Source organism: Neophocaena asiaeorientalis, unplaced genomic scaffold (genome assembly GCF_003031525.2).
Source record: "Neophocaena asiaeorientalis asiaeorientalis breed wild unplaced genomic scaffold, Neophocaena_asiaeorientalis_V1.1 scaffold134, whole genome shotgun sequence".
In the NCBI taxonomy this organism is placed as follows: Eukaryota; Metazoa; Chordata; class Mammalia; order Artiodactyla; family Phocoenidae; genus Neophocaena; species Neophocaena asiaeorientalis.
Window position 1 is genome coordinate 26,513,662 of NW_020185339.1, and position 23,895 is coordinate 26,537,556.

The following is a 23,895-nucleotide window of genomic DNA, read 5'->3' on the forward strand; positions in this document are numbered from 1 at the left end:
TCTTGTTGCGGGATTCAGGGATTCTGCGATGGATGTGTCCCTGCAATGTGCTGAACCCTGTCTTAATTTTGGAGGGAGGGAGGAAAACACTAAGAGGAAGGAGACATGGATTCTGGAGCTCCTGATCTGATGAGGAAGACAGACCCAGAAGTTCCTGAGAAAGTCCGGAAATCTGAAGAGGGCTGGGTTTTAGCTACACCATCAGATGCTCAGGAGCACAAGGCCTACTGACAGTGCCCATTCTGAGGCAATGTGAAATACAGCTGGTCTGATGAGAAAGGCAAGAAAGGCTCCCTGGAAAGGGTGAGGACAGGCTTCAGTAAGGCAGCAGGCTTCAGTAAGGCAGTGTTGGTAACAAGATGTACATGGAGATATTTCAGAGAGTGGACGGTAGGGGCAGCTGAGGGACCCTGCAGAAGAGGAAGGGATCGTGAGATGCTGTGACAGTAGAGAGCCGGTTGAGACAGAGACCTCAGAAGCAGGGCCCATGTCATTCTTCTGCTCCACGGCTAGAGGCTGGGAAGCAGCCTGTGGACTCTACATCTGGAAGATACCAGAACTGCACTCTAGGCTCGCAGGTATCCAAGAGGTCATGCCAGAGCTCTGCCTTCTCACCAAGACAGGCCGAGACAGTGGCCAATTATCCATGAGAACTCACCGGAGGAGGGAGGGCCAAAGGCCATCCTGGAGAGTCTGGCAGAGGATGAAGCCTGACTCAGGAGCTCCACCCTTGGCGAGGCCCATTCCCACTAACCAGGCTGAGCCCCTGCACCTCCCCCAGCCCACGTCTCTGCCCCATGAAGCTTCATTTCTTTACAGCTGGAGACGAGGTTGCCCACCCCTTCAGGTAGGTCTACACCGTGTCCTCAGTGCTGTGCCCCTTCCCCCATCAACCTCGTCCTCCTCTGCTCTCCCACCCCTGGAGTGTCTACCCACCATTCTCCCATGGGTCTTCTCCCTCTTTTCCTCCACTGTCCTCCACTTCGCTCCCCTCCTCTCTGTCTCCCCCAATCTCCCCTCCCTCCCATTCTCCTCAACCCCCAGCCAGTCTTCATCCTTCTTCCAAGGGGCCCTGGAGAGTCTAACACCAAGCATCTTCTTCCTCCTTTTACCTAGAAATCTACCTTCCATCCACTTCTCTCTTTCTTTCCCCAACCCTACCCCACCTCTACTCTGACCCATGGCGTTCAGAATTCTTGCCCTCGTTAGTTGCTTTTCCCTACCACCCCATCATCACTCAGGTCAAGGACTCAGGTAAAGAACACATCTACTCACTGCATCTTTCCTTCAGGCCCCAGCCAGGATCTCTCCCCACCCCATCCGTAGCCCCAGGAATGGCTGCCCTCTGGTCTGCTTCATCTGGTCCCCACCCCATCTTACCAAAAAGCTTTACATAATTAACCATCAAGCTTTGATGGCTCCATTACTCAGCACTTAATATGCAGCTGGTATTCATATCATTCACTCAAGAAATATTTATTGAGCACCTACTATGTGCCAAGCCCTTGGAATATAGCCATGAACCAAACATTTGTACCCATTGGTGTGCTGCAGGGTTTGCATTTTTGTTCATGATCTAAGTATATGTTCAGCTTTTCTCTTAGAACTGGAAGCTCACATCAAATAAGGGTGAGTTCATCCTCTGGCCCTGAACCCTGAGAGCACACTGAAGGACCCTGAAGAGGTACTGGAGGGAGGGATTAGCGAGTGTGTATGATTGTGTCCTATACAAACACCATCTACCATGTGATACTTCAGTGATGACAGATGGTGGATGGATAGGAGTGCAGTGAGATAAACTCATCCCTTCCACTGGGATCAAACACACCAAGCTCTGAGTGCCAGCTCTGCCTCTAACTACACAACCTGAGCAATCTCTTAACCCTCCAGGCCTCAGGGTCCTCATCTGTAAAACTAGAATAATAACACCTGCCTCAGAGGGTAATTGTAAAAATTAAACGCATTAACGAAAGTTGGGCAATCAGTATAGTATCTACTATGAAGTAAGATGAACATCAAAAGATGTTGTTATAAGTTTGGAAGAATATTCATAAAATAGTTTTCTACACTAAGCATATGCTACCCAAATAATTTTTTTTAAAATAACCACACACCCTAGAAAATCTCTTGCACAAATACACCAGAAGACATGGAAAAGAAAGTTCATGGCAGCTCTGTTCATAATACAAACTCTGGGGGCAACCATGAGGCTACCAGGGTGGAAAGATGAATAAACTGTGACATATTCATACAAAGAATACAGTCCACAGTGAAAATGAACACAATACAGGAAGCAACACTGAACAATGGAATACACACATTATGATTCCATTTATATGAAGTTCAAAAACTGGAAAACTAAATCATATATGGTCTAGGGATGCATTCCTTGGTCCTTAAACTGTAAAGAAAAGCAAGGGAATGATTCCACACAAAATCCCAGAGAGGAGCCATCCCTGGATCAGGAAGGAAGGGGGTACGGTGAGAAAGAGGCTCAGAGGAAGCTCCTAAGTTACACATATGTTCTATTTCTTCCTACAGGTGGTAGGCACACCACCTATACTTTCTTTTTGGGGGTGGTATATTTCACCATAAAAGCAATTTTAACTTCCATAAAGCTCCCATTGGCAGAGCCAAGACCACGGAGTGGTCATTCTGCCAACTCTTCCCCCCTCCCCCCTTCTCTTCCCCCACCACAAGCTTTTTTACTCTAAGAAAACCTACAGATTGAATGTCTTTTTAGGTCTTCAAAATTAGCAGCCATTAATAATACCTGACGTTAAATGAAATGTTACATCTGAATTTTTTTTAATATCTTGTTTTAAATTGCTTGCTGCTCCTTTCAAATTGCTTAGCAAAGACCGGCCATTAATAATTAGCTCATGTTTACGCGTGGCATTTTTATAGGGAGTTACACTGGTAGAAAAGGCAAAGCGTGTGTGGGCTGCACCCTGACTCACAGTGCTTCTCCTCAGGACACCCGGCCAGCTGGCTGGCTGGGAGCACCACGGCTCCCTTGTGGGCAGTGCCCAGAGTGGCGGATGAGGGCATAAAGGGCCTCAGAAGAGCTGGCCCAGCTCCCCAAACACATAAAGTATCAGGAGTGACGCCCTCCTCTGGGATGGCAAGATGGCTGGTACAGTCCGTGCCCCCATGTCAGTCCTGTCACAAGCCCCACTCCTGAATGTTTTGCACAGACACACTATTCTCTTTGCCCACCAACCCCCCCACCTCCCCCCTGCCCTAAGCTGATCTGCCTGCCTTTGCCCCTAAGACACAGCAGCTATGGGGGCCGGGGGGGGGCGGGGAAGACTGCTAGCTGCGGTGTTTCACTTCTCCTTTCTTCCCTTCCATTTAATGCAAACCCCTGTACTTTATGGTATCATTTATCTAGACCTGCTCTATTGGAATGGGGTGCTTCGCGGGTACATAGAACACAGTATAACCTATCTAGGTACTTACAATGTACCAGAGGTAAACAAGTAACTAAAAGTGCTGTTCTCCATCCCCTTCCTTCAGTTTGCAGCCACACGGTCCTGCAGATCTCCACCCCGCCCCCAGCCTCTCATTGCCCTGTGCCACATACATGCCCATTGGCCCTCCTGGTTGCAACCATTCCAGCCTCCTCTGACTCTGCCCACCTTCCTTAGACTGACTCTCCCCAATCCTATATCCACAGATATCCTCTCTCTAACAACTTCTCCACCCTCTTGAAAGTTTGCAGGGATTAGGAAATCCAGGGGGTGCCATAGCCTATAGGTGAAAAGGCATTGCATCTCCTGAGCTTCACTACTTAATAGATGGGAGACTGGAGCCTACCCGGCTCTTTGGTGGGGCTAATGGCAGACTCTGGGAGGGCTCACGCCAAGGAGTACTTCCCAGAACTTCTGCTGCCAGTGTCCTTGTTCCCCCAGTGAGCCACAGCCACCCCCCACCTCTGCAGAAGACCCTCCAACACTAGCAGGAGTTGTATCCTTTTGATGTGATTCGATTTGGGGTGGTCCGGGAAGATCCCACATGCCGCAGAGCAACTAAGCCCGTGCGCCGCAACTACTGAGCCTGCACTCTAGAGCCAGCGAGCCACAACTACTGAGTCTGCGTGCCACAACTACCGAAGCCCCTGTGCCTAGAGCCCTTGCTCCACAACAAGAGAAGCCACCGCAATGAGAAGCCTGAGCACCGCAACGAAGAGTAGCCTCCACCCACCACAACTAGAGAAAGCCCGCGCACAGCAACGAGGACCCAACACAGCCAAAAATAGATAAATAAATAAATATATATATTTTTTAAAAGAACAGAAGCAATATTGTACCAAATTAAATAACGACTTTAAAAATGGTCCACATTAAAAAAATCTTTAAAAAAAAATAGATGGGATACTTTGGTTGAGTTATTTAACCTCTCTGAGCCTCAGTTTCCTCATCTGTAAAATGGGGATAATGATACATACTTCATAGGGTTGATGTGAGAATTAGAGATCATTTATGGCATATAATGATGGTCACATAGTAGGTGGCCAATAAAAAGAAAGTAGGACCTATGTTGCCCTATGGGGTTCTTTCTAATTGTAAAGGGGAAAATGTACTCAAGTGATCCGATTTAGCGTCACCAGTAACAGGACAACATGACATTTTGTGCTTCCTGGGGTGATACAGTAAGAGTTATAAAGCATCAGTTATGACGTATTCTGCCCAAAAATGTTTCAGTTAAACCCAGTCAAGCCTCCAGACCAGCACTATCTAATAGAAGCTGGTGTGATGGTGGAACTGTCCTGTAGCTGTGCGGTTCAATAAGGTAGCCAGTAGTCACGTGTGGCATGTAATTGAGGGACTAGATTTTGAATTTATTTAATTTCAACTAATTTAAATAACCACCTGTGTCTATTGGCTACCATACTGAACAGCCTAGCTCAAGAGTGAATTTTCAGTGTACAGAAAATACAAGAGATAGAGCGATAAGTTAAATCAAGAAAACCTATTTTTAAAAATTGTTAGGGCAATTGGGAATTTTTAATACGGAATGGATAGTAAATGATTCTTTGGGATTATCATTCTTTTTCTTGCATGTGAAAATGGTACTGTCCTTATTCTTAAGAAATGCATATGCTTAAGTATTTAAGGGCTCCATGTTATGCTTTCTGTAATCGTCAAATAATTGGGCAAATGTGAAAGCAGATATGGTACAATATTAACAACTCTTGAATCTGGGTACCTGGGTGGAACACATCAGGGTGTTTGTTACACAGCTACTATTCCTTCAACTTTTCTATATGTTTGAAAACTCTCATAATAAAAGTGGAAGAAGACATAAAACACAAATATTTAATAATCTGCTGGCTGCTGCCATGACAGGAAGTCAGGTGTATTTCAGCTGCCAACTGGACTTTCTGCAGATGGGGGAAATACAGCTTTATGTTGTAGTAAGACCTTGGCCACTACTGGGATGGAAACTTCTAGAAGTTATTCATAAATATCGCAGTCTTTCCTGGGTCCCCCACTCACACCCTACACACATACAGTTTGCCTGCTTCTGCCCCATCTGGCTTCCCTTCTCCTCTGCTTTTCTTGGCCCCATTCTTCCCTCCCCTCCCCTGCCCTGCGCTTCTCTCTCCAGTACCCTAAGATGTGTGCATGCCCTGCTGTCAAGGCACTTTGAAGATGAAACATGCTGAGTTCCCCTACAGCCCAGGGGTTGCATTCTTTACACAGAGGAGGGTGCGGGCCACTCCACTATTAAAGCACATTCTAGAGAGGCGTTGGACCCAGCTAGTCACCCAAGCCCATAAAGCACAAATTGCAAAACCCCATCTGCATAGCCAAGCACTTCCTACCTGAGCATAAATAGGACCCGGGCTCCTAGAGGAGGACATTAGAGTTTCCACAAGACTCCAGTTCTCCTATCCTGTACAACGCAAGCCAAACTTCCAGAAGCATCATGACCTACGGATCAGGATTCGGTGGCCGCACCTTCAGCTGCTTCTCAGCCTGCGGGACCCGGCCCAGCCGCTGCAGCATCACGGCCGCCCCCTACCGCGGCATCTCCTGCTACCGCGGCCTCACCGGGGGCTTCGGCAGCCGCAGCCTCTGCGAGGGCTTCCGCGCCGGCTCCTGCGGCCGCAGCTTCGGGTACCGCTTCGGCGGCGTGTGCGGCCCCAGCCCGCCCTGCATCACCACCGTGTCGGTCAACGAGAGGCTCCTCGTGCCCCTCAACCTGGAGATCGACCCCAACGTGCAGTGTGTGAAGCACGAGGAGAAGGAGCAGATCAAGTGTCTCAACAACAGGTTCGCTTCCTTCATCGACAAGGTGGGTGTCCTTGATCACACCCTTCCTGAACCCTCCCTTCTTGGGCAGGCACTGAAGGGGTAGTCGGGGGGCAGGAGAGATGTGGTGCCCACGAGATCCCAGTCTAATGGAGGAGATGGACACTTATCCAGGGCACAGAAAGATCAGAGAGATGAGTCTAGAGCAGGGGCTCCTGATGAGGCAATTATTATTATATACAACCTCTGTCCAGACAGGCAGGGTCCCCATAGACAGACAAGGACAGGTTTGGAACTGCGTGTCAGAGGAAGAAGGCCATACATGCAAACAAGACACAAGAAATGCACATAAGATATAGGAAGAGGACCACAGGCCAGCCTTTGGGTGGGTGTCCTTGATCACACCTTTCCTGAACCCACCCATGCTCAATTCAGGCTGGGCACTGATGGGGGAGTCAGAGACAAAAAGACCTCTACTTGGCTCCTGACCACATGCCACCTAGGCTCAGCACGTCAGGATAACTCAGTTCACCTGAGCAGGGACTGATCATTCCCGGCCCCTTGCTCTCACCCCTAACTTGGAAAATCCAAACATAGATCCCAATCCCGAAATCCAGAAGTTGTCTTGTCTTCCACAGGGCCCTGTGTAATCTCTGCTGAGCTCCTCGTTTGGGAGTTTACCTTAAAGCAATCAGCGCCCTCCCCCATCCCCACATGCCCCAAGTAGCCTTTGGGGCAGTGGGAGCCATCTGACCCATCCTCCCACCCCAAATGGCAGGTGCGCTTCCTGGAGCAGCAGAACAAGCTGCTGGAGACCAAGTGGCAGTTCTGCCAGAAACACAGGTGGGGCCCATCCCAGCCTGGCCCTGAGCTGCACCCTTGATCCTGGCTGAGCAATGGCCAGGGATCTGGGACAAACCTATCATTTATCACTTTGGGGTGGGGGGCGGTTTGTGAGGACTATTACTTCTGACCCTCTGCCCCCTCCTTCCTGACCACTTGTGAACCACACCCCAGGAATTTGTAGAGCTCTGTCGGCAACTCTGGCTCAGTCACTAATGTTGCTTTTTTCCTCTTCCCTCTCAGACTGTGTGAAGGCGTTGGGGCCGTGAATGTCTGTGAGTAACCTAGGCCCTGTGTGGATGAATTTACTCTCTTCCTGTAAGGGATGGAAGGAGGAGTTCCACTGGACCTAAATATAAGAGTGGGCTGGCATCACAGGAGGAGGGATTTGGGTTAGACAAGAAGCAAGGACCACTTCTTTGGGACTAGAGTTGTTAAGTAAAGATGCTTGGAGAGGTGCATCGTCGGGGATGCGGGAGACTTGGCCCCCCAGAATTTTGACTAAGCCTTTGGGGTTCGCAGGTGTCAGCAGCTCCCGGGGCGGGGTCGTCTGCGGGGACCTCTGCGTGTCCGGCTCCCGGCCGATGACTGGCAGCGTCTGCAGCGCCCCCTGCAGCGGGAACCTGGCGGTGAACACCGGCCTGTGTGCGCCCTGCGGCCCCTGCAGCTCCGTCACGTCTTGCGGCGTGGGCTCCCGCGCCAGCAGCTGCCGCAAACGTTAGGCGCCCCAACTCAGGCCCGGCCCGGGCAACCCTCCCGCGCAGCCCGGCAGGGCCCGCCTTGCCTGGCCCCGCCCCGCCCACCTCTGGGCGGAGCAAGCCCTAGGCTACTTCGCTGGCTCTTTGAAAGGTCTATCCCACTCCTAGCATCTCAAGCCTGTGTGTGATCCCCTCTTCCCGGGCTCTGCCGCCCACGCTGGGAAAGGCTACCCTAGAAATAAGTCTCTTTGGCCACCACAGGAAGGGGACTCCGGGGCAGGGGGGACCAGGATTAGGACCTGGGCTGCTACGGGGCCAATGGCCAACGCTCCCACTCTGTCCCAGCATCACCCCTTCCTTCTCTGCCGTGTTCCTCTCCTTCTTGATCTGTGTTTCCAATAAATCAATATAGCCAACCCTGGGCCTTGTCTTCACTTCTGCTATCTTCCTCAGGGGTCGAGGTTTGGGAGGGTCCCCAAAGTTACATGGAGCAGAAAAGCCCTAGATCTGGGGTCTCCACTACAGTCTTTTGTCCCTGGGCTCACAGCGCTCTCAGATTTAGCCAAGGATTCTGCTAGGCCACTCCATCCTGTAATTTTATCCATACCACCTTCACAATATCTCTTGCAGAGCTCAGGGACCCGCAGTAGCCAGGGCAAGGTCCCACCCTGAGTTCGGTGGCACAGCTGGGGTTTGAACCCCGTGAGCATGTTTAGTGCTCATTTCACTAAACCACAGCTGCCTCCCAGAGAACATATCTGTGCACATCTGTAAACCTGTGGGTAGATGCACCAGTCACTCAAAGCTTAAGGAAACATCACTCCTGGCTTTGGTGGGGAAGGCTCAAGCCTGAGTAACTTACAAGAATTCTTTAAGGGGTGAATACATGAACATGACTTCAACTTTCAAAAAGCCTTTGATATGGCTGTCTTTTTTTAATGGAGTCCTTTTGGGGTTTGGAGACCTTCCATAGCTGATAAATTGCCTCAAAGCTAGAAAACATTACGTAGCAAGAAGATGATGTGATGTAGAGGTGAGCACACAGACCCTGGAGCCAAGCTGCCTGGGTCCAAAACTGAACTCTGTTCCTAGCTGAGTGACTTCGGGCAATTTACTTACCCTCTCTGTGCCTCAGTTTCTATATGTCTAAAGTGAAAATGAGAAAAAGAGCATTTTTCTTTTGCCTCCTAGGGTTGTTGGGAGGATTAAGGAATTTCGTATACGTAAAATACTTAGTGCCTGATCAGGGCCACGGGCAGCCTCTCATTACACTTATATGATCAGAGATTGCAAGCACAGAAAGAAAACCCCACGTCTTCCAGGCCATCAAGCTCCTTCATGCAGGAGACCATCCCCGCCACACTGATGAAGGTATTATAAGTGCCGGTGGGAGTGGAGAGATGGCCCCTCCGCTTCACTATAGGCCAAGGCAAGTCCCTGAACATACATCTGTACAGCAGAGTGAATCTCTAAACTTCCGGTGCCGGGCCCAGGAAACTATAGCAGAAATGGAAGTGCCCATCCCCACCTCTAAGTGTGATAGAAATAAATTGATAATATTGAGAGATCAGAAGTGAGCGGTCTGAAGAGACACTGGCTCTTTTAAAAGATAGGATTAATTCCAGGTCTCCTGGCAACCAATGTGTCCCCTCCACCCTCCAATGGAATTCTGAGGACAAAGCCCTCAGAGAGTTCCAGAATATGCAACTGTTCTAACCAGCCCTCTGTGCTGTGACACCGCACAGCTCAGAAGCAGGCCCTGTCTGGAGTCCAGACCTGAGGCCCCAGCACCAGCTCTATCCCTCCATCCCTCCCCAGTTCAGAAGCCACCAGTCCTGAGGGACTTCTCATCTCTGTCAACTGACCCCTCCCTCTGCATCTCACTAGTCTCATCAGCCCAGCTGGACCTTGATAACCTGTCATACTTCACTCTCTCACCCTCCCTCTGGCTCTGACCTTCTCTTTCCTACTCCAGTTCCACAATCTTCACCTTCACAGATCTAGGTTCCCACTCCTGGACAGTTCAGGCAGAGGAGCGAGGGTGAATGAATCACATACATATTGCCCATGACACAGAATGGTGAAGAAAATGAAACACCTTGCTGTGTGACATTTAGCAAGTCACCTCCCCTTTCTGGGCCTCAGTGTATTCACTAGTGAAAAAGGAATGACTGGACTAGATGACTGCTTAGCCATTTAAAGTCCCTTAGCCATTTAAAGTTCTATTATTCTTTTTAATTGAAGTATAGTTGATTTACAATGCTGTGTTAGTTTCAGGTGTACAGCAAAGTGATTCAGTTTATATATAATATATATACATTCTTTCTCAGATTATTTTCCATTATAGGTTATCACAAGATATCAAATATAGTTCCCTGTGCTATACAGTAGGACCTGTTGTTTATTTTATATATAGTAGTTTGTATCTGCTAAACCCAAACTCCTAACTTACCCCTCCTCTCACCTTTCCCCTCTGGTAACCATATGTTTGTTTTCTATGTCTGTGAGTCTGTTTCTCTTTCATAGATAGGTTCATTTGTGTCATATTTTAGATTCCACATATAAGTGCTATCATGTGATATTTGTCTTTCTCTGTCTGACTTACTTTACCCAATATGATAATCTCTAGGTCCATCCATGTTTCTGAAAATGACATTATTTCATTTTTGATGGCTGAGTAATATTCCACTATGTGTGTGTATATATACATATACATATATATATATACCACATCTTCTTTATCCATTCATCTGTCGGTGGACATTTAGGTTGCTTCCATGTCTTGCCTATTGTAAGTAGTGAAAGCTCTATTATTCTTTAGGAGATGTGGGAAAGGGTGAGAAGCTAGAGGGAAGTAGGGAACCAGGTGCCATGCACTGTGCTGTGTGCATGCTGTGTCTTCATCCCGCACAGCTCAACTGTCTATAGGCTGCTGTCTGTGAGTGGAACAGAATGATTGCAACCAGGTACACGCACGTGTCTGGGCATCTGTGGGGAAACATGTACATTTGTGTGTAACTGTGAGGGCTCCTATATGTGTGATGGTGTCTGTGAATGTGTGTATACCTGTATATATGTGCTGAAGAGAGGACTTTTGCGGGTACATGTGAGTGTACAAGTGGACTCGTGTTGGTGAGATGGGGTCACAGAGGGAGAACTGGGTATGGTGGGAGTGGTGATGGGAAGGTGCTGCTGGGTGTTATCCTGAGGAGGTGACCTCTGACTAGGGAACCCCAACTCTAACCCTCGGGCTCCCCTACGTACCCCTCCTGCTCTTCAATTACTGTAGCGCCAGCCAGGGCAGAGGGGGATCAGCTGGCCTTCTTGAAGTTGGGGAGCCTTCTTTAAAGGTGCTCAAAACCCTTCCCAAGAACTCCAGTAAGTGAAATATTAATTACATTTATATTGGTACAATTCTTACTATGTTTTCAGCACTTTACATATAGTAATATATTTAATTCTGAAACAATGCTACGATAGGTACTATCCTTGTTTTACAGATAAACTGTGGAGCAGAGAGGTTAATTAGGGAGGAAAAATAAAAGAGATAAATGAACCTTCACTAGTTAGGTCTGAGGAGGGCAGGACTGAGGCCCAGAAACAAGTGAAAAGTAACAGCAAGATTGGGAACAGAATCTGGGCCCTTTCTTCTTATTCCAGACTGGACTGGTCAATATATTGCAGCTAGAATCACATCAGGAGGGACTGCATTTAGACTCAAGACACTCCCAAGGAGGGTCTCGTGAAACACGTTAATAGTGGAAGAACAGAGCCCAATTCATCCAAGGACAGAGCAGACCAAACAGGACCACAGAGCCTCAGCTCGTTCATATCTACTACGTGGCAGGCTCTGGAGACAGATGGATGAGAAAGGTCACGTGCTCGAGGGGCTTGAATAGAGATGTGAGCACAGTGAAGTCACATCCAGCGCTTTAAGTGCTGCTATCAAGTGTGAGGCAGGCGTGGGGAGCCGATAGGGGCTGATCCCTCGGGATCCCCTTCTGCTGAGAAGCAACTGATGACAACCGTCCTCCCTTCAGAAGTCACTCCAACTCACAAAGCTTGTAAGTGGGTGAGGACTGGCTCTCCATAAATGCCCCAGGCTGGAATATGGCCCGTGGCCTGGGGAGCCACTCAGAAAAGTGGTCCCCTAACCACAAGCATTGCTGGTGGCCCATGTGGCCCTGGCCCAGCAAGTGACTAAAACCTGACCTCATGGCCCTTGGGATCTCCCGGCCTGACATCAGGCTTAGGATTTGGAAAGAAAACCTGTGGTCCACAACCAGTCCTCGGTGATGCTGGATGCAGGACGCTCACCATCAATCCTGCCTACAGCTCCTGGCTGGGGAAGGGCGGCATTGCCTTCTGCACATCCCACAAAGTTCCTCTGTTGACATGGTCAGCACAGCAGGAGCTAGAAAAACTTGACCTTGAATATCAGAGAATCTCGTTACCTCCTAGCAAAATGCAGGGAATAAGGAGTCCAGCTGAAAAATGTTGCGGAGGAGTGGCTCTGCCTTCAGGCGGCTCCTTTGCGTTGGGAGTCTTGGTAAGAATGTTTATACAATTGGTGTCAGTCAGAAAGGCTCGAAAGGGTCTGATGCCTGAGTCCAATGGGGCCATGTTCCCTACCCCTCAGGTGGATGACAGCCTGCCAGCCAAGTTCTGGTCCCATTCCTCTTGCATGAGACTACTCTGTTTATCCAGCAAGGGGGGCTTTTGGGGTACCTATTCTCTGGGCTTGGACCCAAGAGAACACAGCAGACACTCTGGCACTAGTGAACCTTAAAAGGTAAAGCCGGGGCCTCTGGTTAATTATGCACTTTAGCCCCACCCAGGGATACAGAAAGCAGGGACCATTGTTCCCCAGATGCATTGGTGATGTAATCCTTTGTGCAACAGAAAAGAATGTGAGCTCGCTGAATGGAAGCTTCTCTCAGGCCTATGTGGCAAAGAAAGAGCCCAGAAACCCAGCCTTTCTCTGCACAAACTGGCTTACCTTCTGCCCACCCCTCCCCAAAGTTGCCTTGTGAGAACTCAGACCAAACTACACCATGGATCTGGAAGCAGAAGCAAAGCTGGAGTCTCTGATTCCAAAGCCCATGTTTTCCTCCACCGCGGTATGTTGTTCCCAGCCCACAGTCAGATCACTTGTTCAACTGAAACCTGGGCCACCCTGTTGTGTCTATGTCCTCCAGCCCCAGTCTGCCAGGGCCATCTTCCCCAGGGCCTGCCTTCAAGCACCCCTGCCAGGGCAGTGGAAGGAGGTCCACCTTCATCCCTGTCTCACGGTATGTCTTTCTGGTCCATTTCCTGGTTTTGCCTGCCTCACCACCAGACCGTCATCTCCAGAGGCCCAGGACTAGAGTGTCTTGCCCACCAAGCACTATGCCTGACCCTCAGAGGCCATTTTGCGCTTGTAGAGTGAGTGGGTGGATGAATGAGTGCAGTTCTCAGCAACTCTGCCAAGGACGGCTGCCTGTGGACCCCAGGCTAGGACTAAGTCCACCATCATGCATGAATTAACCCCTTCTTTCCCTTTCACCAGGGACCCTCACACACACACACACACACACACACACACACACACACACTCACCAACCTTTAAGATCCTGGTTCTATGATACCACCATCATCTGAAGTCACGTGGACCCACACACCAAAGGGTTCCCCCTTTTCTTTCCCCTCCCCCAAATCCAGTCAGCTTTGTCTTTGCTCTGGGGATAAACGGCCTGAGGAATCTAGGCACAAACAGCCGGAAGGCTGCATTCACTGCATAACTTTTTATTTCAAAGGAGGAGTCCCAGGAAAAGAGTAGGTGGGGCAGTTCAGAGAGGTGGGGCGCTGGGTCCAGATAAGCCAAACGCCTTGCCTCCCAGTGGCACAGCGTCCAGCCTGTCCCCACCCTGGGAATGGGTCTGTCATGGTCCAGTAAACTACATTCCAAGACTTTACACTCTAAGGTGGGGGGCAAGAGAGAAAGGTGAGGCAAGGGCCAGAACCGTGGGAGGGGGCGTCTGAGACACAGCGCCAAGTTACTGGGACGGAAGGGTTCCTTGACTTCTCCTGAGCAGGACAGGAAGGGTTCAGCATCCGCGGGAGCCGCTGCCGCTGAAGCCCCCGACCCCGCCGGGGGAGCCGCAGGGCGCGCAGCCGCCGCCAGGGGCGCTCGTCTCCAGGGCGCCGGGGCCAGCTCCAGACGGCAGCTGGACCGAGAGGCCCGAGGTTGAGACCAGCCCGCAGGTGTTGAGAGCGGCTGTTGGAGGAGGAAACCCCTTCTTCTCTCCTGCTCGCGCCGCCCCCCGAAGACAGACATACCGATGCACAGACAACCCCCCTCCCCCAGGAGACAGACGTGCAGTGCAAACTCCCCAGTGTTAGAGACACAGACCGCATCCCTCAGAACCAAACTCGGGAATCCCCCCGACCCTGAAGTCAGACACGGATTCTCCCCACACGAGAATAAAACAGTCTCCTCCACGGGGATAAACACACAGAACTTATTCCCACACCCCAGGACACACCAAGAGATCCTCCCCGCAAAGAACAGAACACAGAACGCCCTCCCCCAACACACACAAACACAAAAAAAACCACTATGAGAGGGAACAGCCCCCCAAAAAAGGGAGACACACAGAGGCAGCAGGCCCCTTCTCCTTTCCCAAGAGGATACACACAGAGCAGGTGGGGAGGGGGGGAGTTAAGATTTGACCCCTCTAACCCAAGTTACTCTATTATTTACTTACTGATGTTCCCTGCCCCAAATCCCAGACCAAGCCTGCAGGGAGAAAGAGGAAGCAGGTGAGTGAATCCATATACCAGGGAGAATATTCTCCATTCTTCAAGACAAAGCACTCCTGGCCCTCTCCAGACAGGCAAAAATCCTTCCATCCTGCAAGATGCTTGGTTCTCTCAGATCCCCTCAGCCCTTTTGAGTAAAGACTCCTTCTGGGCCTTTAAACTCAACCCTTCTTGCCTTAAAGTCAAATAATTCACTTTTATTGATGAGTTCTTAGAGAAGGGAGAAGGCAGAAGATCTACACTGTCTTTGGCCTAAACTTATCTTGAAATTAGAAACCACGTCGGGGGCACTTTGAAGGAGACAGCGGAGGAGATAGGTCAACTGTCTGGAGAATATTGTTCAAGCCTCATCCAATCAGTTTCCACCTGTGTGTCCTTGAGGTGGTCTTTTACTCTCTGACACTCAGTTTTCTCATCTGTAAAATGGGGATAATAGCACCTCCCTCCCAGGGTTTTGTGGGGTTTAAAGGAGACAATAAATGCAGATTGCCTGTTGCACGGTGCGTTCCCTTTCCTTCCTCTAAGACTGGTGAGCCCAGCTGGAGCTGGCAGCCCTTGGGTCTCTACCTGCCTAAGGTTAAAAAGCCAGGCCCTACCTGTTGCCATAAACCCTGCCTCCCCCAGGCCTGGAGGAGAGGTGGGCAGAGTTGAGGAGAAGGCACCCCACACTGGGGACTTTACTCCCCCTGGCTGGGCCTTGGTCCCTGCAGCTGTCTCTATAGACAAACTGGCCCCTGCTTTCTGATCCCGGGGGTCAATGAATTGCCCATCACAGGTGCCAAGGGTGCTCGTTAGCTGGGACCTTTTGTCTAAAGGGCTGTAAGATGGAGGGAAAAAACTGGCTCCAGGAGAACAGATCCCTGGATACCCAGCTCACCTCTCCCCATCCCTCCCAAGCTGGCGAGGACCCAGGTGCTGCCCTCCCTATGCCCCTGCACCACCGCATCTCAAGCACCGCCCAGCCCTCACCTCCTCTCCTCGCCTTCCAGCAGCTTGCGGTAGGTGGCGATCTCAAAGTCCAGGCCCAGCTTGAGCATTGTGAGTCCCTGGTACTCGCACAGCTGGCGCACCATGTCCAGCCAGGCCAGCTTGCTCTTAGCGCTTCCTGAGGCACCCACCTCCTGCAGAGCTGCTGGGTCCTTGCCTCCTCCCTCTGGTTCGCAGGGCTGGGGGTGAAGGGAAGACCACAGACAGGAGGACATCCTTGGCCCCCACCCCTCCCCACTCAAGGATCCAGACCTTTCTCAGCAGCTGGAGGGCCAATGAGGGACTTAGAGATCGTTGTGAGGAGTGAGCGTGCCTGTTCTGAACGGTGTATTTGTGTGTCTGCCTCCCTCCCAGGGTGGAGGTTGGGGGCCAGCCGTCTTGATGACTGAGAGCCTTTTGCATCTAGTATAGTGACGCTTCTAAAATGAGCTAGGGTCTGGGAAGCATCAAATGCTTTTTAGCACATAATGCTGCGATTATGGTTTCATCAGGGAAACAAACAGGAAGCATATCCTTTCCTCACAAGAGACTAGAATTTGCAGTCTCTAGGGAAAAATCATAACAATAAAGGTTTGCCTTGGTGAGATGGGCTTGCTGCTTAGGGGACCAGTCAGGAAAACAGAGCAGCTGGGGCTGCTGGGAGACTGACAGCGATGGGTCCACTCACCCACCCGCTCTGCCAACCCTTGAACTTAAATAGTTCGTCCTGCCTCAAAGTCATGGGTTCCTAGAGAAGGGATAACCCACACAAATATCCCGCAGAGCCCGAGACACTTGTATCTGCAGAAAACAAGAACACACCGGAGCAGAACCCCTTCCCTCTGCGGGATGGGACATGGGCCGGGGGGCTTGACAGACAGGGTGACTGAGAGGAAAGAGAAGAGGGTGAGAGGGAGAGAGGCGGGGAGAAAGAGAGCATTCATGTGGGAACCTCTTCTTTCTAAGGCAGAGAGCCTGAGTCACAAACACAAATACTTTCGTTTTCCTGACATCACAAGGACCTCTTTCATGTTTCCAGTCTTTCATTTCTCTGCCTTAGATAGAGACCTAGGTCCAGAGCCTTTTTTTTTTCTTTTTTTTTTTTTTTGCCCGCGCCGTGCAACATGTGGGATCTTAGTTCCCCAACCAGGGACTGAACCCATGCCCTCTGCATTGGAAGCACAGAGTCTTAACCACTGAGCCGCCAGGGAAGTCCCCAGAGCCTTTTCTCTTTGACAAGGATAACAAGAGTACTAGCCAAGGTGATAATAAATGGCAAAGAACCGTCTGCCTCAGTGTCAAAGGATGCAATTTGGAGTAGTGGGGACCATGGCACACAGAAGGAGCGTGTCCCCCGTGTGAAGATGGCAAAGAAGATAGAGGCCTCTATTCTCTCACCAAATGTTACTGTGTGAGATCATAGTTTAATACTGCCAGATCTGCATGTTTTTAGAGAGAACCCAGAAAACTGGGTTTCTAGATAAAATCTTGCCATTTCTGAGGATGGGCTCAAATTGCACGCTGTGTAAGACAAACAAAACATACAGACAGGGCTTCCCTGGTGGCGCAGTGGTTGAGAGTCCGCCTGCCGATGCAGGGGACACGGGTTCGTGCCCCGGTCCGGGAGCGGCTGGGCCCGTGAGCCATGGCCGCTGAGCCTGCGCATCCGGAGCCTGTGCTCCGCAGCGGGAGAGGCCACAACAGTGAGAGGCCCGCGTACCGCAAAAACAAAAAAACATACAGACATAAAAATATACATAAAAAATAATATACAAACAAGCATCCCTAAGCGTAGATATTTACCTACATGTTAATTACTGACCCGCATGAAATACTGAAGGTCCTGGGCAAATGGAAGCGTGACGTACACATACAGCCACAATCCTGTTTGCTCAGACATCCACAAAGAGAAACTTTACCCGTCTATTCCAAAGGATGGGGGGAAGGTCTAGTCTAGTTGTCCTAAACAGTCAATGCCCTTCCACCATCACCACCCAGCTGCCCCCACTCCCACCCCTCACCTGGCTCTTGGTGCCGTCCACCTCCACTGTCAGCCACTGGATGGCCTGGTTAAGCCTGTTCAGCTCCTCCTTGCTTGTGGCGCAAGCTCTGCCTGTGTTTCTGCACCGTTATCTTTATCTCCTCACACTGTGGAGTCGGGGCAGCCAAGCATGGGAGAGGATCAGGGAGATGAGGAGAGCAGCAAGGGTACTCGACTGAGGCCAGGAAGACGGATCATTTAACTCCTCTGGACCTCCGTCTCTCCATCTGTAAGATGGGGATGATCATCTTTCCTAACCCCAAAGGTTGCTGAGAGAATGAAATGCACTTGGCTGGCACAGTGGTGGGTGAGCCACCAGGCCTGGAGATGCCAAAGGTAGCGTGAACTCAGCCGCAAAGGGCAACAACGCAGGGCGGCAGTCTGTTGTCTTTGAACTGAGGTCACACAGGGTTGATCCCAGGAATAAGGGTAGTTAACTCTAGGAGATCCAGATTCCAGCTCCTTCCCCAAACCCAAGGCCACTCTGGGACAACACTACGGGACTACAAGGGACAACATCAGTGGGCCTTTTCCCTTCCTGCACCCTGTCCGCACACTCCAACACATAACCAGCCGGGCACAGGGACCGACGCTTTCACGATGCCTCCACCGCCTCACTGGGGCTCATGACCACCTGTAAAGTAGGCCAGGTAGATGTTACTCTCTCCATTATCTTTCCTCGGGCAAAAGCTGATGCTCAGCCGCTGTGCAAGGCAGAGGGACCCAGAGGGACATGAGTGACCCTGGCGGTCAACGGCTAAGCCAGGCTTCATCTTAAGCCCATGCATTTTGCTCCATACCCTGAGGGACAGATAAAGTCACACACACCCTTCAACCCAGAGAATAGGAACTGTTCACGCCAGCCCACTGCAAATTTCCTTCCAAGGCAGATGGGGTGGGGGGGAATGGATATAAAGAGACTGCAAAACTCTATCTCCCACCGATCTCCGCCCTGTTCCTACTGCCTACATGTTCCCGCTCTCGTTCCCAAAAGACGAAGACACAGCAGACAAGCTTGTGCCCGGCTGGGTCCAACAGATCTGGAGTCCAAGACACCTCATCCTGTGTGAGCTAATGAGCCGTGTGGACAAGTCTCACCGTGATGAACAGAGCTGTCACCTCCTCCAAGCCTTTCCTGGGCACCGAAGCTCAGCTCTAGCCCAAAGAGCTTCCAGAACGCTCACCTCTCCTTCCTGGGGGCTTTGTGACCTCATCTTGTTACAACTGCAGAGTTCTGACGGGGGTGTGGAAGCAGACATCCTGTGAACCCAGATGGGAACGTGGTGGTCTCTGGGCTGGAAAGGGACTTGAAGGAAAGAGGGGGAGGGGGAGGGGGAGGGGGAAGGAAATTTATTTCAAGTGGGGGAAACGTGTGGAGCTGAGGACTCCAGGCTTATGGAGTGGGCAATGGGAGCCACAGAAGGTGCTTGAGCAGGCCAGCAGCATGGTGTGTGACGCAATTTGGAAGGCCTGTCTGGCAGCAGCGTGGAAGACAGATAGGAGGGAGAGAGACTGAGGCTGGGGATTCCATTTCCACGACTAGGCAAGAAATCTGGGATAAGACAAGACTCTAAACTGAAGGAGTAACAGGGATCAGAGAACACAAGTTGATCGGCATTTTCTTTTGTTTTATAAATTTCTCATACATGCAAGAGTATATACAACATACGTTTAATGATTTAAATAGCAACAGTAATAAAAACAAATCCTTGTGTACCCAGCAGTACCTTCAGAGCCCCCTGTGGGACCCTTCCTGAGCACAGCAGCCTCCCCCTCTGACCCCATCCAATCTCCAAGGTAACCACTATCTTGGGTTTTTGTGTTAAGCACTCCTTTGATTTTCTTTATTGTTGTATCATGAGTATGAATCCCTAAGCAACTGTTTAGTTTTGCCTGCCTTTAAGCTTTCTATAAATAGAATTACATGTTCGCTCCTATGACTTGCTTTTCCCCCCTCAACATTCTATTTGTGAGATTCATCCATTTTGATGCACGTAGCTTTCTTTATTTTTCAGTGCTGTAGAGTATTCCAGTGTATTATTATTCTCCATTCTCCTAGGGGTATACATACGTGTGCTTTTTTTTTTTTTGGTTATAACAAACAATGCTGCCCTGAACTTTGGGATACATATTTGCTGGTGTACTTTGGCAACAGGTTCTTCAGGGTACTGGCTGTCAAACTTCTTTTGTAACCACAACTCAAAATAAGGAATATATTTTACGGGGCTTCCCTGGTGGCGCAGCGGTTGAGAGTCCGCCTGCCGATGCAGGGGACACGGGTTCGTGCCCTGGTCCGGGAAGATCCCACATGCCGCGGAGCGGCTAGGCCCGTGAGCCATGGCCACCGAGGCTGCGCGTCCGGAGCCTGTGCTCCGCAATGGGAGAGGCCACAGCAGTGAGAGGCCCGCGTACCGCAAAAAAAAAAACAAAACAAAACAAAAAACAGCCATTTACACCAGATCCTAAGTTTCATGATAGTGAGAGGTTCTTCAGGGTACTGGCTGTCAAACTTTTTTTGTAACCACAACTCAAAATAAGGAATATATTTTATGGGGCTTCCCTGGTGGCGCAGCGGTTGAGAGTCCGCCTGCCGATGCAGGGGACACGGGTTCGTGCCCTGGTCCGGGAAGATCCCACATGCCGCGGAGCGGCTGGGCCCGTGAGCCATGGCCGCTGAGCCTGCGCGTCCGGAGCCTGTGCTCCGCAATGGGAGAGGCCACAGCAGTGAGAGGCCCGCGTACCGCAAAAAAAAAAACAAAACAAAACAAAAAACAGCCATTTACACCAGATCCTAAGTTTCATGATAGTGCAAGCTGTGCATTCTACAGTGATCATCCTGGTGGATACCAGAGGAAATGCCTGGAAACCTCAGCACCCCCTCCCTTACCCAGACCTGCTTCTGACCCCTTGAACTGAGTAAAGGGCTTCATCAGTACCATGGCACCAGGCACTGGAATGAGCAGCTAAGGAGGGCCCAGGGAGTGTGCCCAGCCTGATGGGGTGCCCCTCCCTGGTGGGGAGAGCTCTGTGCTGTCTCCCCAGCGAGACTCCTTTGCCACCCTCTCCCTTTAGGTTGTGGACTGCGGCTACCTGCAAAAGTCAGACCTGGAGGCCAACGCGGAGGCCCTGACGCAGGAGATTGACTTCCCGCAGCAGCTGTTTAAAGAGGTGAGGGGCCACAGAGCAGTGGGGCAGCAAGGAGGATGGTATTTGGACATTGGAAAGGACTTTCCACCATTTGGCTTCCGAAACCCCGGGTGAGGGGAGCACGGGGCAGAGGTGAGGGACCCGAGGCAGGTTTACTGTCAGAAGATGAAAAAGCATAGCTTCTTGTCTTATCTGCCAAACCCAAACAAGCTGTTGTTCCCGGTTACTGTGGTGATGATGATCACAAATCGTAGATTCACAAATCAACACAAACTGTAAGCTGCTGCCTGATTTCCGAGGCCCTGACGGAAATCAGACAGCAAGCCTCAGAGCTGGGCTCCTCTCAGCCTGGGGACTTTGGTCCTGAGGAGCACTGAGAGGTTCCAGGGTTGAAGGGGAGATGTCACCTTTGTACTGGGGCTTCAGACAGTGAGGCTGTGGAAGAAACAAGGGCAGGGGACAGGGAAGGACCATGAGAAAGGGGGCTTCGGGGAGTGGGACTACGGTCCAGGAAGCTCTTACCACTCCCCCACTTCCCCGCAGGAGTCCAGTCCTCCACGCCCACATCTCAGGCACCTCAGTCATAGTCAAGATGGACGACAGCCGGGACCTGAACATGGACTGCATTGTCGCCGAGATCAAGGCTCAGTACGATGACACGGCCAGCCGCAGCTGGGCTGAGGCTGAGTCCTGGTAACCGCAGCAAGGTGAGTGGTCCAGCGCCCCCTCTTCCCAGAACAGGGATGCTAAAAGCTGAAAGTATTAGCAGGAGGGATGCTAAAAGGGCTTTGGCCTTTATCTAGGTGGGATGGGTAAGGGAAGGGCAGGCAGCTCTCAGGATGGGGTGGCCGATGTGCAAACTGTGGGGCTCAATGGGATGGCATATCCTGTGTCCCGTGAGCATCTGTGCTTCCCCCCAGTGCGAGGAGATCAAGGCCACGGTGATCCAGCCCGGGGAGACCCTGCACTGCACCAAGGAGGAGATCAACGAGCAGGGGGATTTAAGTCAGACACCTGGCCAAAGTGTGGGAGAAAAAGCGACATCAAACTTCAGGCAAGTCTTCACGGAGAATGCTCTCCGTCCCCGCTGAATGGGGGGCGCAGGGGGAGGGCTATGGAGGGGAACGGAATGACCAGGGCTCTCATGGTCCCAGGGGCAGAATGGGGCAGAGGAAATAGCACCGGTCTGAGAGGTAGGAAACCTGGGCTCTCAAACCAGCCCTGCCACTAGCTCACCATGTGATTTGGGGGAAGCCATTTCACCTCTCTGGCCCATGGCTCTAGATCACTGACCGCACACTTAGATGTCCCCAGAGGTTAGTAAGTGGGTGAAGCAGGCTGTACCGAAGGCACTAGGGTGTGGTGAACTGGAAAACAAAACAAACGGGCAGAGCTGATCAGATCCAACCGAGGCAGGCCCTACAGAAATGCAGGTACAGTGTGGCCGCATCCTCTGGTTTTTCAAGAGAAGCCAGGAATTTGGATTTTTACATTAAATTTCAAAACTTAAGGACACTGTGCCAACATTCCCCAAGAGCACTAATTTGCAACCCCTGACCTAACAAACGAGTAAGGCCTCTTCTTCCTCTGATAGTCAATGGTCAGTGGATACCTGGTCTCTGACCCTAAATCCAGAAGAAGGAGCCTTAACAACCCTCCCCTGTCCCCCAGAACTCCAAGCTGTAGGCCACTGTGACCCAGGCGGAGCAGCAGGGTGAGGCGGCCCTTAATGATGCTCACTGCAAGCTGGCCGGGCTGGAGGAGGCCCTGCAGAAGGCCAAGCGGGACATGGCCTGCCTGCTCAAGGAGTACCAGGAGGTGACGAACTCCAAGCTGGGCCTGGACATCGAGATCGCCACCTACAGGCGGCCTGCTGGAGGGCGAGGGGCAGGGGTGAGGACCACATCTGTGGGGGTGATGTCTCTTCATCCTCCAAGCTGTGCTTAGAGCTAGGAGCATGTTTGCATATTATTTGCATCTAATTTGCATCATGATTGCTTGGAGGAGGGAATTTGCAAGTTCTGCTCCCCCCAAATAATTTTTGACTCTTTTCTCTCTGCACAAGGTTGTTTAAGGGCATTGGTGCTGTAAATGTCTGTAAGTTATCTATACTGTGGGTTCTGAAATAAGAGCTTGGGGCTCCTGGTGGTCAGTCTTTTTCTTAAAGGGCCAAATAGTAAATATTTTAGGCTTGCGGGTCATGCAGTCTCTGCTCAGCTGCTTAGCTTGTTGTAATGTGAAAGCAGCCACAGCCATAGCAATACTTCAGGAATAGGTGTGGCTGGGTTCCAATAAAATTTTATTTACAAAAACAGGAGGCGGGGGCCGGGGCGGGGGGGGGGACGGGGGCACAGTTTAAGACCCTGAAAGGAAGGAGGGGGATGTGGCAGTGAATGATTATGATAACTTAAATAGCTATTTCAGCCTATAGGGAGGGCCTGGGCTAACAGTTTATCAAGGATGCTTGAGGTTAGACTACTGGAAGAAGTGCCCAGGTGTGAGGTTGTTTGAGGGGGAAGGGGGAATAGAAATAGAGGGAAGGAGCTCTGAGCAAGAGAAGAGGGGGTGGGGGGACTCTGGCCCTTAGGCAGGAGCCGCTGGTGACGACCTTGCGAGGCGAATCAGCCCTGTTCTCTCCCCTCCCCGGCCCCCCGCAGGTGTCAGCAGCTCCCGGGGCGGGGCCGTCTGCGTGGACCTCTGCGTGTCCGGCTCCCGGCCGGCGACGGGCAGCGTCTGCAGCGCCCGCTGCAGCGGGAACCTGGGGGTGAGCACCGGCGTGTGCTCGCCCTGTGGCCAAAGCGGTGGCGGCAGCCACCTGGTGCAGTTTGCTTGGCGGCTTCTGCTTCGTAAATACACCGCTCCGCGAGCCAACCGTCCCTGCCTCCGGCGGCGGGTCCCAGAGCTCGGAGAGCCCCTGGGCTTGCGGCGGAAGGGCTGCAGGAACCAGCTGGCCTGACCTGCCCAATTGCTGCCTTCTCCTGCATCTCTCTCCCTGCTTGTCTCTTCACTTCCTCCAGGGAGGCCGGGATCCTTGCCCGCAGCTCTGGCAGCTCCCCTCCATCCCCAAGAGTCTAAATGACTGGTTTCCCCCAGCCCTGGGCGAAGAGCCAACCCTGACTGCGGCTGCTCTGGAGGCTTG

The 23,895-nt window shown here is 51.3% G+C and overlaps 1 protein-coding gene across 1 annotated transcript; it reads left to right on the forward strand.

The window, feature by feature from the left end:
- Positions 1-5,934: 5,934 nt before the first annotated feature.
- Positions 5,935-23,712, forward strand: LOC112393986 (keratin, type II microfibrillar, component 7C-like). The gene is given in 12 exon segments (XM_024736408.1): positions 5,935-6,303; positions 7,039-7,103; positions 7,347-7,378; positions 7,626-7,820; positions 15,500-15,600; positions 20,682-20,777; positions 21,268-21,452; positions 21,667-21,781; positions 22,428-22,625; positions 22,627-22,649; positions 22,822-22,853; positions 23,414-23,712. Coding segments are annotated over 12 exon segments (1,710 nt in total).
- The last annotated feature ends 183 nt before the right edge of the window (positions 23,713-23,895 follow it).